Genomic DNA, 18,103 nt, shown 5'->3' on the forward strand with positions numbered 1-18,103 from the left:
TTAGCTTAGTTAGCCTGAATGGGTAGCATGGCTCTCAAGTCTCACGCATTCGCTGTGAGACTCACGCATTTTAAACCATCTGTCACGCTCTCACGCAACACCTTGTATTCCTCACGCTGAGGTTTAATTGATAAATTGCCCTGCTATGTACAATTAATGGACGAGGCGCAGGCATATGAAGTTTTCTGCCATGTTGATAGTTATCTCGAATTAAACACTAACAGCCAATCAGAAACATCACCAGAACCCCCATCTCCCGTAATCTTTGTACCCACCACCAGAGCCATATGGCCCTGTTTGTACCACGTGGACAGGTATGGCAATCTCACCAGGAGTTGTTTCTGATGAAGTCGTTCAATCCATATATTATTATGGTGCTTTTATACACAAGATACGAATGCGAAATCTCACCATGAATCAGTCAGTCAAAGTTAGCAACTCTTCTCAGCCTTAGCCAGCAGAAGGGTTACTAGCATTAGCATCATAGTCTTTGAGGAAAAAAAGCAGGCTCATTTGACCAAGACCTCTTGGGACGCAGATGAACCGATAAAAACACAATTTAGAGGCACTTACCTTCCAGCATGACATAGATGTCTGGTTCTTTCTGAGTGGCCAGACCACACTGAGGGCCTCAAGGGGAGGTCAAGGAGTCACTGACACAAGAAGTTGGTTCAGTATAGGCTAAGTTAGGTTAGCACTAAGTATTTACCATGGTAAAGTCCTAACCCCCCTTTCTTCTCCATGGTAAAGTCCTAACCCCCCCTTTCTTCTCCATGGTAGTCTTAACCCCCCCTTCTTATACATGGTAAAGTCCTAACCCCCCTTTCTTCTCCATGGTAAAGTCCTAACCCCCCTTTCTTCTCCATGGTAAAGTTCTAACCCCCCTTTCTTCTCCTTGGTAAAGTCCTAACCCTCCCTTTCTTCTCCATGGTAAAGTCCTAACCCCCCTTTCTTCTCCATGGTAAAGTCCTAACCCTCCCTTTCTTCTCCATGGTAAAGTCCTAACCCCCCTTTCTTCTCCATGGTAAAGTCCTAACCCTCCCTTTCTTCTCCATGATAAAGTCCTAACCCCCCTTTCTTCTCCATGATAAAGTCCTAACCCTCCCTTTCTTCTACATGGTAAAGTCTTAACCCCCCCTTTTTTCTACATGGTAAAGTCCTAACCCCCCTTTCTTTTCTATGGTTAAGTCCTAACCCCCACTTTCTTCAACATGGTAAAGTCTTAACCCCCCCCTTCTTCTCAATCAGTTCAGCATTTTTACCCACTGTCCTCAAATTAACTATTAATCAATTAAAAAAATTTACACCATTACCTGTGCAATACATTTCCTGCATTTTGTGCTGCTATCCTAAAATGTATTCTGGGCTTGAGGTGGGCTGGCTAGCTGTGAGGCTGGGAGGCTAGCTGACTGACTGGTTTGTATTTAGAGTAGTTAACTTAGGCAGGAGAGAAGCCAAGCCAAACTAAGATCACGTTTGTGGTAACTTGCTTTCATGCAACACAATGTTCTGAAACTCACACAGCACTGCTGCCTCTCCATCAACATTACATACTGCAGTAACTCACCACTGATTTACTGCAATTACTGCCTGCTTAGACATACACGAACACTCACACACACACACAAGCCTTCAAGGGAATTTGTCAAGTTGTGCAGTCACAGCCTCATAAGCACCCTGCTGTAGAGTGAGATGAGATTAAATGGTATTTTCTATGACTGGGTGTGTTTGTGTTTGCGTGTCTGTTTGTGTGTGAGTAAGAGTTAGCGAGAGAGTGAAAGAGGTGTTTTCGTTGTGAGCACAAAAACTGTTTCTGTAACTTCTGTAATTGTTATGCTATCAATTTGTGAGTGTTAGTGTGTGTGTTGAAGGCTAACCACAGCAGTGCAGGGTGAGGATGTTTGTGCGGAGAGAGGGAGCAGCTCCTACTAAAGAGAAGGATTTCAGGTATTTGAACAGATGCAAGAGGCGAAAGAGGAGAGAAAAGGAGAGGGGGAGAAGAAGGGAGGAAGGAGGAGAAGGAGGGAGGGATGGGAGAGGAAGGGAGTAGGAGAAGAGAGGTTGGGTCAGGGAAGGGCGGTAGGAAGGAAGGAAGTAGGAAGGGGGAAGGGAAGGAGAGGGTAGAAGTAAATAAAGGTCTTGTAAAGGCCTACTCACTAGAGTAAACTAAGTCGTTTCCTGTGTTCTCTTTTTCGTCTCACATAATCTGAGACTGCCATGCCACTGCATGACTAAGCACTAATCCAATCAAAGAGGCATCAAGGATAATAAAGAGTCCATTTTGTGTCATTTACAGCTAAGTCAACAGAGGTTAGGTTTTCAGTACTTCAGTCAGTGTTGTGGTGTCACACACACAGTGGTATGGATGACGGACCCAGGTGACCAGGTTCATCTTGGACCAGAGTCTGGCCTTCTCATCATATTACAGAATCATTCGCAGGATCCAGGTTTACAACGCCCATTCTCTTCGGGAGGTGTGAAAATCTCTTTTCCATATCTCTGTACTTAAATTTCAACTCCGTCCTCTTAGCCAAAGGGCGTTGGTATAAACATAACCACAATCAGGTAAAAATGTTCTGAGACATTGTTGGCCTGCTTTTAATAATCTGTCTGTTAGAGTAAAGCTTATGTTCAATATCAATATTTCATTGACTCAGTTGAACTTGTACGGTGTGGGGGTGGGGGGGTAACAGGGCACATACACACATTTTATGCAGGAAATGACATAATTGTGTACATGGGCTTTGGGCAGTTATTCAACAACTAACGGGCGAGCATTGTTGAAAATGGCATTACTCTCTATTTACTCACCAGGCTTAGGTTTCATACCTTGGCCAAATGCAATAAAATGTAACAAAACATACCTGTATTCTATTTAAATCCCAATATGAGTTCCACTGGAGTTCATTTGACAGTTGATACTGAGCCAGGCTATCCCTGATGAGTTTTTTTTACTCCTCCCTGTTGACAATAAGGAACTGATACTGACAACCACAGTTGAGCGCCATGGACGTTACTATGATGTCACAGAGGTTAAATAACATAGGTAATGTCCTTCCATTTGAAATATGGTTGCTCGTACATCAAACAATAGTACAACATAGACTGTATGTTGCTTTGGTGAGGTGATACCAAATGAAGGTAATTGTTAATTGTGTTATATTTCCGGGATGATGAGCCTGTGCCCTATCTGAGATATGTTTGAGACCAGCCCAAATGCAGGCTTCAGACCTTATTATTATTTCATCAACAGCTGGCTGTGATGCTGCCATATTGCATGAAAGATAGATGATTAGGAAACTGGCAACTGTGTAATACTGTTAATCAGTGACCGGTAACATCGGTTGTTGCTGTATCCTTATTTACGCAGACCACCCCCCACATACACGGGGCATCTCCCGGTGCTGAAACATGAATCATAATCCAAGTATACAGTCTCTACGCAAGAATAAGAAAGGACCCACGTTGGAAAATACTAAAAAGCTGACTTGCTGTTTGAGAAACAGGAGCAACGTCACAGTTCAGTTCAACATTTCAGTTTGAGGTCAGCCTTTCAGACTTCACGTGGAAAAAAACGATTCTGTAATATTCTTGTGGTTTGATATGAAAACAAAGAATGTTCACTTTTCAAAGATTGGCAAGGTTCATCGTAGTCTGAGAAATTTGTGTTGTCCAAGTTCTCCAGGCAATCAGTGATGTTTCAGGGTTTGAACCTGACTACCTTAGTCTATTCTGGAGTCATTATGGAGGACTGATCCCCCCTTTATGAAAAGGTAACACACTGCTCATTCAAATAACAGGAGATAATCACACACATAAATCCAGACTATATGCACCATTATTCAGCCATCTGGAGAGTGGGCCGGTGAGCCTATTACAACAATTTATTTCTTACTTTGTCCGTGTTTGGGTAGTTCATCGGAGCGTGTGGCCAGATCAAATGGCCAAGACCGGTTCCTCTTAGTTTATACACAGTGTAGGAGGATCCTGGCTGGCGTTCAATCCCAAGTTATCAATGTTTAAAATAAAAACCTCAAACCCCTAATTCAACGTTTGTACTCCCTAATGCAAAAACACAACTCACATTTTGCAATAAACACTATAAAATGATATAAATGACCAGATAAATACCCCCTCCCCCCGGGTGGCCTGTAGATATGAAGGAGTCTGGTTTCAGTGACAATTGGAGATGGGGGTGTGTTTCTGCAGGTGCTGGCCACATTGGAGACCAAGATGGAGAGAGAAAGCAAGGTCAGGGAGACAGGTACTTGGCAGAGTGCGCTGAGTAATGCAGCTTAAATATCCTTCCCTCCCACACACTCAAACTCACAGACACGCACGCACACACACACATGCACAGACCCAAATCACATCCCACCCAATATCACTTCTAGACACACACATACACACACACACACATACGCATTACGCAAGCCCACACACACACACAAGTGTGCGCACATACGCACACACACACCCTTACCCTTCTCCCCCACACAGATGGGAAGGCTAGATTTATAACCAAGGCTGAAACATCTCCATTAATATGTCTGGCTGTGAAGCAGGCAGCGCTAGTCTGTTGCCTTGTACTGGAGAATGCTAATAGAAGGAAACAGACAAATTATCTGTCTCACAAGGAATGTCTTGATGCAAGAAACTGTCGGCCAAACTCAGAAACTGGAGACTAGAAACTATGCATACCATTGATGCTTAGGTCTCATTTACAGCAACTGGTTCTCTGGTAACCTAATGAAAACAGGTTGAGTTTAATAAGCTAGTAACATCATTTTTAGCTTAGAGACTATGACACCTCAGTGATAACCAGTTAAAATAAATGGCTACAAGAAGTCTAATTTCAAAAACCTTTTCCACATACACGCACGTTTACTCATGATGGAAGATGGAAAAGATAACGCTAGCTTTAGTGTGTGTGTGTGTGTGTGTGTTCGAGGAGGTGGGATGGGATGTGGGGGTCGGAGGGGGTTGCGTGTGGGTTTTCCAGCTTTGGATGTGTAATCACTTATCTTATCATCTCTCTGCCTCAACACCTGTTAATGATAATTGTTCTCAGAACGAGTCAATCCCAATATGATTCCACAGGGAGAGAGTGAGTATGTGTGTGTGAGAGAAAGAGTCGGGGGAGAAAGTGTTCACGCGGGTTAGGTTTGTGTATGTGTGCATGCCTGTGTGCTCGATTCTGTGTGTCTGTGTGTGTGTGATAGAGAGAGTCAGCGAGAAAGAGAGCGTGCGAGGTAGGTGCGTGCTTGTGTGTGCGTGCGTGCTGAAGGTAAGACGTTGTGTAACTGTGGGATGAGTGTAGCCCCTCAGGTTCAGACCAGGAGGGGGGGGGGGGGCAGTGTGTGGGGGTGGGCGCGGGGGGCGGGGCTGCAGGGGGGGGGGGGTTGTCAAGAACAAAGAGATCCCAAACTCCTAGAGAAAATATCCCCCCCCAGCCTGGACATTTAGACAGTAACACGGTCTGTGTGTTTAAGAGCCCTGTACATCCAGGGTGCCACTTAGGAGCCAGGGCCAGGGAGTGGGGAAGACAGGCTCAGCTGTGAACGTAGGTGTCACACTCTCTGCCAGATACAACCGCTCTGCTTTTCTTCTAGACGCTATTGGCTCCGCCGCGTGATCAAATTCCTCCCTACATCTGTCAAGGAAATTCAAGACTGCATTTACTCAATGTTAAACATGGGGCGGACTGGCCAAGCCAGATCTGATAGTAAAACCAACAAAAATGCAAAGCTGTAGAAAAGCTGCAGTGTGCGGGAGGACGTGGAACACTAACTCTGGACAAAGCCACAGAGGTCTATAAACTTTACCCTCCAAGGAGAGGGCCTTCCGGGGCAGCCCCACTGTTGGGGCAAACACACAGACAGGCTTTTGTAAGCTCTCCCGAAATATCATTGTGAACTGGTGTAATGGTTCGGTCATTAAAGCTAGCGTTCAATGAAGTTACTCTGGAAAACCCTTTGAATGAGGACGGCACATGTGTTTCTGCTTATCTGTGGAAACACAATAGCCCTCTCTCTCTCTCCCTCTCCTTCCCTTTCTCTTCAATAAAGACGTGATCCTGTACAATTGGATTCAGTTTGACAATTTGCCACAATCTCGTGCCCGCAAACAGTGACAGGGGAACTTGATAGGGTAAACAATCTATGTTTCTACTTTACATTGACTTTCGGTCTTGAGTAGTTTTAGCCTGCTTCACAGAGAGTAATCTGATTAGGATGATGACTGTAGGGGAATGTTATGCAGGCATATTAGACTGTACATCAAACTTCACTTTTGCTGCCTATAATAAAATCTAAATCCACGGTATTTTTCAGGTCAAACCAGGGAGTTCAAGGAAACAGAGTGTATCGTAAAGTCAATTGTTCGTTATGTTTCATTTCCTGTCAACTTCTAATGCGCTCTGTGTTGTTATAAATCATAGGAACAGTCCTTAAATATGATTCAGATCAGCCGCTTTCCTAATCGCTCTTGAACTCACACAGACTAATGTGTGGAAATGTGTCATAATTAAGACCAGGTGCCAATCTGAAGGGAACCTTATTTTTCAATGTCTGGACTTTTGTCTGGGTTTCTGGTTATTTGAAATTACAATAAATTAATTCACAGAAGAAACATGATCTTTAACAAATATAGGTTCACTTTAATTCAAAGCCATGATACACATAAAGAACACATATTTGAAGTATACATCTTAAAAGTAATACTCTCAATAACTGTATTAATGAATAGTTTTTCTTCTTTTTTTTTCTTCTTTTTTTTTTTACTGGAACAGAAACTACTCAGTGGAGAAATCAATGGATGCCTCATAATTCATAACATCTTAGCTTGATAATAAATCTTATCAAGTGGCTTCCAAACTTGTGTTCTCATAAATCTTGCCTTTCCAGTCTTCCGCCATCACCCTCCTCTTCTCTCCTCTTTCAGGCCTCAACGGTTGAGTCTGAGCTGGCAATACCTATGGCATGCACATGCTTTGATTAAAGGAAATGCTTACATCACATGGTTCTAGGAGGAACAGGACATTCGGACATGCCTTCACACATCTGTGACGGAGAGGCTGTGCGAGGGGCATGGACTCAGGTGGGGCGAGCAGACGAATCCTTAGTGGTGACAAATGGAACTGCAGCTGAAACGCTTAGAGGTTAAAGCCACCGTCTGTGCTAATTCCAGAATTGTTCAATGATGAAATGTACCAGATTATGATTTATAAATACCGTAATGGTTTTTATTCCTACTATCATCCAGAAAGACTTTGTCATTTAGTTTAAACATTTGGTTAAACTCGGGGCATTCAGTTTTACAGACTGTGGCTTTAACCATGATAATCAATAATCCTAATATGATATGGTTTCCCCCCTGTTTAATTCAACATGCAGCAGTGAATTACTGAGCTGCAAAAAATCCTCGGGCATGCCTTAGTATTGTAGTGAAATGCTTGAAAGTTGTTGTTTGGTCATCCTTATAGCTTCTGACTCAGGCCAGTGGATATACACCATATATCATCTAGATTTTCCAAAGTCTCCTCTGTGTCTTGTACATACCCTCTAAGGTGTATATTTGACTGTATGGCTCCCTGACAGATAATATCCCCATAATCTGATCCTTCAAATATACTGTATATAATTCCACCACCTTGCTGAGTGTTCACTTGAGTGTGTTCCATGTCTCTCTCTATCTCTGTTGTATGAATTGACACACAAAACTATGGTTCTATGGTTCTCTCTCTTTGTGTGTGTCTCTCTCTAACTTCTTTTGTATAGGTTTCTTTCTCTGTCTCTCTCTCACTCTCTCTCTCTCTAGTTTCTTCACCGCTACCTGCACCCACACGACTCCACCACCATATCCTCATACTGTTTGTACACCACATTGTTGGCTGAGTCAATGTAGAGGATGCTAATTGGACTGAGGCGCGTTGGCACGCAACAAGTGGGCGGGGTGGAATCGGGGTCCATGGAGTTCATGAGGGTCTGTATGATCGCGTGATTGGTGGGTTCCAGGTGCGAGCGAATGGGGAAGTCGCACACGCCGTCGCAGTGGAATGCTTCGTATTCCAGAGGAGCGATGATCCAGTCGTCCCAGCCCATCTCTTTGAAGTTGACGTGCAGCTGGCGCCGGTGACACCGGGGCTTGGTCTGGGGCAGCTTCTTCCCGACCCTGGTGGCTGGGGCGCGGCGCATGCGCCTCTGTGTGAACAGGTACTCGTAGACCGTCTTGTTGTCGTGGCCCGACCGTGCCTTGATCTCGTTGTAGAAAAGGTCGCGTTTCTTGGTACGACCGAAGACGAGGAAGAAGGCTTTCTCCTTGGTCTGCCTGCCAAGGCGGCCGAACCCCAGGGTCCTAAGGTCCACCGGCCGCCCCCCCGGCCCCCTCTCCTGGGCCTCCAGTTCCAGACAAAGCTGGGGGGAGTTCCTGAAGCTCCGGAACAGTTTCCAGATGTCAAACACCTCCCACCTGGGCGTGCCGTGGTCCTCCACGGTGCGTGTGTGGAGCAGCGTGGGCCTCTGTTTACCTGAGGCGCAGGTGAACAGCTTCAGGCTCAGAGAGCCAGGGCCCGAGCCTCCACCGGCCGGGAGGGCTTTGCGGGGGTCGGACGCCGGGCGCTTCCTGAGAATGCGGAGCTCGGCCCCCAGGAGCCCCTCCTTCTCCAGGGAGCTGATGTTGAAGAAGTACTTCTGCCTTCTCAGCTGCGGCTGCCGCTCATCTGGAACACAGGAACAGGACAGGCGGACAAAGAGTCAAGGGCAAGGATAACACTAATATTGACACGTTCCCGCTATTTGTGCTAATGTGGCCTCTCTCTTAACGCACACACACGCTTTAACACACACAGACACACGATGCAATCACACAAGTGGACACATACGCACAATCCCGCACGCAAGCATGTACACACACACAGTGGAGCGGTGCGGTGTGCAATGTTTTTCTTTGTTTTCAGTGAGGGAAAGCAGCAGCAAGTGAAGCCCATGTTACAAATGAAAGCCATCGTTTCCATCCAGGCTCAGGCACAGTGTGCGTTCAAAAGTACATTAAAACCAGACATTTGCAAACTGCAGACCACATTGAACTGTAAACAGACCATTATTATGGACCTGCAGCTATTTACCACTAGACCCACCAGCACGTCATATGACATCTGCTAGAAAGGGAGCACAAACCACCTGAATAGACCGGCCTCTACCCGTGGAGAGGGTGGAGAATCGACAATGTCTGTGTCGAGGGACTTGTGGCTCATTGAGCCAAACCAGAGATAAAAAGAGTCAGAAGAAGATGAAGAGGAAAAGGAAGAAGAAAGAAAGAAATAATTTTGAATTAGCAGAAAACTAGAGGGACGAAAAAGGGAAGCGATGGAGGGGATGCAGTAAAAGGAGAGTTCAGTTCCAGGAATGAGGGGGACAGTGACGTCTGCTTGGGCATCAGTTACGTCCTCCACAGCCCCGCTAGGCCACAAGGGTCAGGAACAATTTGCTGAGGACGCGCTAGACAAATAACGTGTGAATTAAAAGTACATTAAGTGCTTGAAATGTAAACCTTTAGCAGCTAGAAATATTAAACCCACGTCGTTTAAACATCATTTTAAACAGTTTTACACGGTAAAGATAACATTACACAGGGGCCACCTACTTGAGGCAGGGAGCCATGTTTATTTACTATCTGGAGGCTGTAAATCACATGGCTGGTGTGGCTCCAGATGGCTACTGACACCCTGACAGAACCAAGAGACCCAGGTTCAGAACCATTACATCAAACTACCAAGGGGCCAGCATACTTGACTCAACTGTTCGCAAATACTGTCAAGCACTTGGGGTGCACTTGATTAAGTTCCCCCACATAGAAAGACACCAACAGAGCAGTTCCAAATGTGCGCAGAGATAAATTAAATACAAAACGGAGTGTGGAAATTAAAAATTAAAATAAATTGGGATGCATGTTTTCTGACCCTGGAAACTGTCCAACAAGGGGCATTTAGGTTATGGGTGTAGTAGGAAATTGAATAGACCTGAAGCTCTCTTACAGTTGAAGAGTTTGGTGACTAAGTCCCTGATGCATGAAAATCCACTGGCTACTTCTTTGATGCCCACTTATAAGAAGCTCCTAAGTTTGCTTTACTGTTGATATTGAAATATAACTCTAATATCACAGAGGTCAATGGGACTGCACACCTGTAAGCAAGTAAAACTTGAAAACATTTAACATTTCGAATTGATCCTTTTAGTAACGATAAACCACTGATAACATATTTGTGTTTATTTGAATTAATCGTATATCACTAAAATAAGATTTACTTCAGAAATAAATAATTCAGATCGTTTTGGATAACCGGGCTCATAACGCTGTTACCTTGTCCTTTATCTACGAAGCTCGTAATCGTGTTGGCCAAGCCCGCCTCATGTAGTACACTTGTGTTCACCTCCCCGGTAGACAGCGACCAGTACAGTGACAGCATGTAGTCGTGCGGTGTCACCAGAGGGTGCTTGGTGGAGTCTCTGTCGCTAGGCTTGCCCGTTAATTTGGCACTCCTCAGGGCTGCCGGAGCACTAAGCTTTTGCGTAACGACAGCTCTGTTCGGTCCGTTGCGTACTGGTGTTGCCGCCCTTGCTGCAGGTTTTCCAGTGTTTTTCCCGGGTGTGCCAATGCCGCTGGTTTTGACCAGGTGCACGTTCAGAGCCACTGGAGTATCCCCGGCTACCCAAGAGCGCGCAGCCTCCTTGCGCCCTAAATTGATAGCCCCGCGAGCGCGGCTGCCCGTTACCACGCGAGATGCTGGCGCGAATGCCACAGGTTTCCCCTTGGCCACCTCGCCCTTGATTAACGGGGGTCCTGTCCGAATCCGCGTGATCCTCGCAGAATTAGGAGACTTCCAACCGGTTCCCAGTTGAGTGCGGTCACCTGCTCCGCCTGTATGCTCCTCGCCACGGCTGTTGGGCGCACGCTGTGCCGCCCCGGTATGGCTCAGTGACGCTAGGATGAGGTCCAGGTATACGAGAGTCCAGCACCCCAGTAAAAGAGGGAGACGTTTCAGAACTTTCATCCTCTGATCTACCTCTGTAAAGTTCCCAGGGAGAAATGCGCGCAGGCTTTTCCCGTTTGAAAGAGGTAAACATGAACGAGTTTGGAGAAGTGGAGATGTGGACTAGAATTAAGTATTCTAGAGTAAAAGCGACCATGCAAACCGTTACTCTCAGATCCGCTATCCAGAACCATAGTGAAGCGAATCTCATGCCGCAGGTCCCGCTTTCCAGAGTAGTGCGAGAAAATGCTTAGCATGGACAAGAGAAACTTGACTTCCCTTAAACTCCAACTATTCTGCTGGATATCTTGTAAGAGAGCTGTTTAAATCCCACTTTTTCCAAGAGGGAAGAATGGCGTAATGCTGCCGCAGTTTTTTTTCCCCTTCAAAGTTTGAACGCCGTCCAGTGAAAATATTTCACACACACACAAACCTGCAGGTGCTCAGAAAACCCTCCTCGAACCTGAACTGAGGAATTGGAAACGGAATTCCAGCGCAAAGCTGCTTAATTAGCTTCTGATGTCATGCTGTCTAAACTAATTTAAGTGCGATATTTCTTTTCAAATCTTCCTTGCTCTTTCCACCAGTGACTCATATGCCACATAAAGCCACACTCAAAGCCAGAGCTTTGCATTAGATCATTTGAAGAGAGAGTTTGCTCTAGCTCCCTATATTAACACTCACAACATGGAGGTGAAAAGGGCACAGTTACTAGATGCCCAGAGTGGTGTGTAAAACTCTGAAATAAAATGGTGGGCCATAATAACCCCTTACTACCTAACTCATTTAAACAATTTCATCATTGGGATTCAATTTGCTAGTCTTACTGTAGGTGTGCAACACATGGTAGGCTAGTCATAAGCCTAAGCTTCGGTTGTCTTTGAGGTCTGACAGCCAGACACAGACTTTAGAAACATCAGACATGTTCCATCAATACATGGAAATGCATGTGATTCTCAGAAGAAAAAAAGATCTTCAAATGTGCAACTTCATCGACTTTAGCCCTGCTCTGATTAATTTGATCAAGTTGCACATCTTGTTTGATTGAATACGTCTCCATAGTCCAGAATGAGCTCTGACTCTAAAGTCCTTTGCCCGTCTAATTTATAATGGCACAGGACAAGCCAACTTCTCTGGTGTCATAAATTTAGCTAAGACTGTGCTGTAGGAATAATTAGATGCCAAAACCAGGGTTAACTTTTGAAATTTGGCAGGCAGGCTGGTCTCTGGAGGCATGAAATAGGAGTCAGTGTTTTTCTATGTTTCAGTATTTTCTCCCCTCTACCTGCTGCAGCTTAGGTTCTCCCAGGCCAGTCGAGACAGAGATGATGAATTAACATGGGGGATGAAGTGAGCCTGCCACAGTCTGGACATAAAGTCTCCATGACCCCGTCTGTTCACCCAGGTCTACCTGAAATAGTTGGAACCTGGTAGAAGAGGACAGCAGTGGACTGCACAGACAGACACAGTAGCGAACACAGAATGAGATTGTACAGGTCAGTTAAATAAGTATGTTTTCGGTAAGTTAAGTCATCCCGCTCACACAGACACACAGACACGCACAGTCTTAGGTTTTACTCAACCCAGTAGTAAGTGGTGTGAGTGTGTAGAGTACAGTATCTAAGGAACCTACGATGTGTATTCTCTGTTTATCCTCAGGGTGAAGTTCAGGACACAGACACACAGATAAACACACATTCATTTGGCTGGACACACACATCCACGTAAACGTATACTCATGTTGGACACACGCATATCCACACAATCACGCCCGTCACACACACACACACACACACATATATACTATACACATTCACACTGGTCAAACACACACCATGAAAACACACACACACACTCTGTACAGAGATACACACCCTGGACAGACACACACATATAAACACACTCTGTGGTATAAAACCTCAGCACTTGCCTTGCCCGTGCTCTTTTAGAAAGGTGAGCACAGCACATTCAGGGGCCAGCTGTCCGTGGTGTAGTGGGTAGTACTCTGTTCTCAGGATGTTTGGAAAAGCCCAGAGGAAATGTGGTTTAGCCTGCGCTTCGCTGGCATGCAGGTACAAGAACATTGCCTTTGTGTGAATGTGCCACTGTGCTCCCTCCAGGTATTGCCATGCGACGGGTGGGTAATAATAACTTTGCGGGGGTAAGTGTGTACATGGCTGCCATTGAGACGGCATGACTTTCAGAGCAGAAACCACAGAAGGAGAAAGGCCTTGCCATAAACGCAGCCCAATAAAATAAAGAGTCAATTCGTTACCAACCAACCACCTTGACTCCATGGTGGAGGCTGGACAGGTCTCTAAGCTAAGCAAAACATTATAACTCTCTCCTTGTACAGAAATATTAGTCAGCTTTACAGTGAGAACTCTACGTTCAGGGGTCAAGGCCTGAGAAACAAATACATGATTAATGTTGAGATTGTCTGCTTTGGTTCAGTCACCCAACATAAATCAAAAACTAAAAGGAATGAATTACAGTAGATGAAACTGAAACTGAATTATTCCACATTAATACTGGGGTGACATTTCTGCTTTGCTGCCCCAGGGCCTTTCACTTCCATGGGTTGGAAAACTCTACAATCGCTTCCTTATTCTCCTCTTGACTTCCTGTCCTTCCCCGCTTGACTTCCTGTGTCTGAGATGAAGACCTATGGAGCCATCCTAAATTAAAGATACATCAAGTCTGCAAAATATATCTGTACATTCCACATTAAACTAATAACAGACACAGATACTTACAAGATATCGTATATGTATGGAGAGGCAACCATGAATCATACAGGATATTTAACATAATACATCAAAAACATGTTCAATCTCACACACATTTGACAGACTTTATGTCTTATACTCTATATTCAAAGGAGCCACTTTCATAGTAAAGACTTCATGTCGCGAAAGAGCCACATGAAACAACCCATTTACCACATACGACTCCTACAGGATTCCTGTATATACCTCTCACATGATGGTGCACCAGCTACTGTAGCACACACACAGCAGTGTGAGTGGCTGCAGTAGGTAGCTGGCTAAGTTGGAGGGTGTCCAGGTGATCGTGTTTTCCTAACCCCTTGACTCCCTCCCTCCAGGTACGCATCTAACAGATCCACCTCACCACCAGCCCAACACAGGCCTCATTGTCCCGGTCCCCAGGCCCAAGCCGGTCCGCCCGTACCCCATCTGGGCCTGGTTAAACTGGGGGTTTGATCCCAGGCTTGTGGGCGAGCTGATAATTGACAGCACAGTGACGCTGGCCCTGAGTGGGTCCAGGTCTAAACATATACACCAGTGCCCCCTCTAGGCTATGTTCTGTCTCCTGGTGTAACCAATTGAAACCATCGAATCCATGCAGGGTTCTGACCGGATCCAGGTGGGCTAAACAATATAACATGGATCACTGGTAAACACAGTTTATTAGAAGCACGCAGGCCAGGAACCATCCCCAGATGAGTGTGGGGGTCGGGTGTTTACGGGTGGTGGGGGGGGGGGGTGTATGGGTGGGAAGTTTTATCAAGCGTTCTATTCCCACAGGACCCAAAATGAAAATAAATGTCTGTAGAATACTGAGACTGGAAATCATGACAGCCCTAAATAGTAGTACAGTATACTTCCTTTCTAGAAAATTGGACTTGACCTTCGGGGGAATACAATGACCCTTTTTACACTAAGTGTTCCTTTTGGAAAATGTTTTTTCTTTACACAGAGAAATGTCTGGGTTAACCAACCCCCCTCCCCTCCCCACCCCCCACCCCACCCCTCTCCTCACCCCCTCCTCAACCCCACTCCACCCCCCTCCTCAATCCCTCCTCACCCCTACCCACCCCTTCCTCCCCCCTCCTCACTCAGCCTCGAGCCTGTCATGTTCCCTCCCCCTGGGAGGATTTATTTGGTTACCCTGAGTGATCATATATTATGGCCTGGCGTTGTCCCCTGGCAACCATCCAGCAAGAGACTGGTGAGGTTTGCCCACGCCCTCGCATAGGTAATGGACACAGCTGGTTTAAAGGCACAGTTCGTAATTGTGACAGGCAATCAAGCGTCACAGTGTTTAGGTAAGCTGAGGGTGGGGCTGGGTTGGGGGTTGAACGTAGTTCACAGTCAGGGATGTGGAGGCTTGGATTGACTCACTGTTCATCTGGGTGTAGTAAGTAGCAAACATATTTACAAGCTGTGTTCTGTTTTGCTTGTTTACAGGCAAAAGTAAACAAAACTTGTATCAAATGCAGCTGTCTGCTTCCATCACTGCTGGCTTCCCTCCTACCCTGGCTGCCTGTCAGCCTCTCTCTCTCTCTCTCTCTCTCTCTCTCTCTCCTTCTCTCTCTCCCTCTCTCTCTCTCTCTCTCACCTCCCTGCCTACCCTACCTATGTTCCTCCCAGCTTGCCTGTCTCTCCCCATCCTTCCTTCCCTCCCTCTCAGCTTGTGTGCCTCTCCCTCCTTGACTCCTTGCCTGTCTCCCTACCATGCCTTGCTGCCTCATTGCCTATCTCTTTCCATATTTCTCCTCCTCTCCCACTCCCTCCCTCCCCATCTCAGCCTGCCCTTGCCTCTGCATCTCCTTCCTCCTCTCCCCTCCCCTCCCTGCCAGTCTGCCCCCACCCCCCCCCTCTCCATCTGTCTCCCCAGCCCTGCTACCTGCCTACCTGACTGGCTAGAAGAAAGAGGTCTCTGTACCTGGCTCTGGGGCCCTGCTTTTCCACCTGAGCAGCAGGTGTTTGTGTTTCGTGCCTGGGCTTCTGAGTGGTCATTTACCTCTGGCATGGAAACATTTACTTTACTCTCACTGCTGCCCAGTGCTGCCTGCCTGTACAAGGCCCTAATAAATAACCGATCAAGTGTTGAGCCAAAGAAGAGTCGCTCCAACGCATCCGCATCCTTCTATGCTCTTATCCCTCTCTTCTCTCCCCTCCTCCTTTTTCGCCTTCTCCCTGTCCGCTTCACTTTACAACTGTCATTTCTCGAGTCCGTCATCAGCCTCTTAGACTCAATCATCTGCTCCCTCTTTCCTGTCTGCCTTCTTCCCCCAGTCTCTCCCTTTCATTCCCTCCTCCCCCTCTCTCCCTCCGTCTCTGTTGCTCCCCTTGTGCATTTCCTTTCCTCCATCTCTCTCTCTCCCCTCCACCCCGTCCCCTCCTCCCCGGCCCCGCCCCTTCCTAGCAGCACATGGCCCTCGCACCACCTGAGCTAGGGATGTAGACGTTTATTTTCGCGAGGATACATTTTCTAGCATTCTCTGCCAGAGACAATATTATGCTGGAAACATACAGGTATTAACTGTTAAGATTTAAGATGATAAAATAAACCTGAGCGCTGGGCGCTGGCACGGTGTAACAGAGCTGCGACTGTGTGAGGAGAGTCTGCTAATGAAACAGGCTGAGCTCAATCACTAATAATGAGTCCAACTGCCTGCTTGTCCAGCTGACTTGCACCCCTTCATCTGTCTTCCACTCTTTGATTTCAAAGCAACATTCATTCACACTCATTTCCCCCTTTTGCTGCTGTTGCTGCCTGAAGCCAATCAAGGCCTACCTTTCACACACAGAGCATGCACAAGCTCTCCTGCTTGCGCGCACACACATGCACACACACACACACGCATACATACACACACACACGCATACATACACAAACACATACACACAGTCCTAATAGCTCTGTCTATCCTTTGACACACAAGCTCTAAACGTTATAAGGCTGTGTCCAGCTGATTTAAACACAGTTGAAGTTTTTTATACAATTGAATGCAATTTGGATAATTGGTTTTTTGACCTGAGTTATTTTGTTATGTTTTTGTTGATAGTTAAGCACTTATACTGACATCCTTTGCAGTTAAATAACAACACTGAAAAGAGTGTGTCGTTGGTCTGTATACCATCATGACAATTGCCGTCTCAGAAAGTAAGTCTGGATAATGAGTACCACCTTGTGGACAAATGTGATATGACATACTCTGATCACCAGTTGTCAAATCATTATTTGGTCAAAAGGGGGCCTCCAAGCACCAAACAAAAATATTAGAGGTCGTAATTGCTCTATGCTTATCTGTCAACCCTTACTGAGCTGAGATCCGATATATAATGGCCTTCAGTCAGACGTGGGTCACATTATTTACAGGGCATTTTATATGCTTCTTTATTCTTAGTATCTGCATGTTTAAAACCGATCAATTGGATATTTTACAGGACACATTTACTGTAATCGAGTACTGCCCAGCCATTTGACAGTAATTATATTTCAACTAGGTTCTGGTTTCCTACCAGGTCCTGATTCATTCTGAGGTTAATAATTACGAGACTCATGTTTCCCTGGAATAGAGAAACTGCTGCCCCTGTTCATGTACTCTTGGTCACTTCATGTTTTCTTTCACCATCATGGCAGCTGTAATGTCACTCTGACATACAAATACTACATTTATCTTTCAAGGGACATGACGCGGGATGTTTCCATATAGCCGTCACTGTGGGTGGAGCATTACTGTAGCCGTTGCCTGGGATTCAATGCAGAGAGAGAAGTACATATATCCTATGGATACATCCTACACGTCCGTAGTGAAGTTCCTCTTATCTGGTTCAACATCCGTCAAACACATTCTCATTCTTTTACTCAGTCTCTTACTTACTTGTCGTCTCTGTCTCTATCCGTGTCTCCTTCAATCAGTCAGTTTGTCTCTTTGTCGTTCGGTGACTTTCTGTCTCTCTCTTTCTCTCTTTGTGTCCGTCGCGTTTATCTTCTCTGTGGATTCCACTGAGAACAGCTTTACCACATGTTAATGAGATTACTATTTTTTGATGATGTCAGGCCAACATGGTACTGTCCCTTAGACCCAGTTTGCTTTCCCACTTTTCCTCAGGTCCGACTAGGGAAATTCACTTACGTCACCAACCCTCACTTCCCCATCCCTTTTCTGTTCTGAACGGGCTGTTTCTCCTCTGAGATCTGATCCGCGTCAATAGGTTCAGCCATAGGGAAGTAAAATAGGGAAATTCCCATATCCTGTCTCTAAAGGTCAGCTTCTGTATTTGAATTTTGTTTTGTTGTGTTCTAAATTTATACCTTGTC

At 45.8% G+C, this 18,103-nt stretch overlaps 1 protein-coding gene across 2 annotated transcripts; it reads right to left on the reverse strand.

Annotated features, from left to right (window-relative positions):
• Positions 1-6,656: 6,656 nt before the first annotated feature.
• gdf5 (growth differentiation factor 5) lies at positions 6,657-17,910 on the reverse strand. 2 transcript variants are annotated; one of them, XM_067235227.1, is made up of 2 exons: positions 10,360-11,050; positions 6,657-8,719 (listed from the first exon to the last, which is right to left on the reverse strand). In XM_067235227.1, exons 1-2 carry the CDS (start codon positions 11,048-11,050, stop codon positions 7,830-7,832), a joined length of 1,581 nt encoding a protein of 526 aa, XP_067091328.1. In that variant the 3' UTR covers positions 6,657-7,829. The 2 variants fall into 2 exon arrangements, 1 of the variants encoding a protein (XP_067091328.1); XR_010876593.1 differs by lacking the exon at positions 10,360-11,050 and adding an exon at positions 17,664-17,910 and having other exon boundaries at positions 8,584-8,719.
• Between the last annotated feature and the right edge of the window lie 193 nt (positions 17,911-18,103).

Source organism: Osmerus mordax, chromosome 1, assembly GCF_038355195.1.
Source record: "Osmerus mordax isolate fOsmMor3 chromosome 1, fOsmMor3.pri, whole genome shotgun sequence".
NCBI lineage: Eukaryota > Metazoa > Chordata > Actinopteri > Osmeriformes > Osmeridae > Osmerus > Osmerus mordax.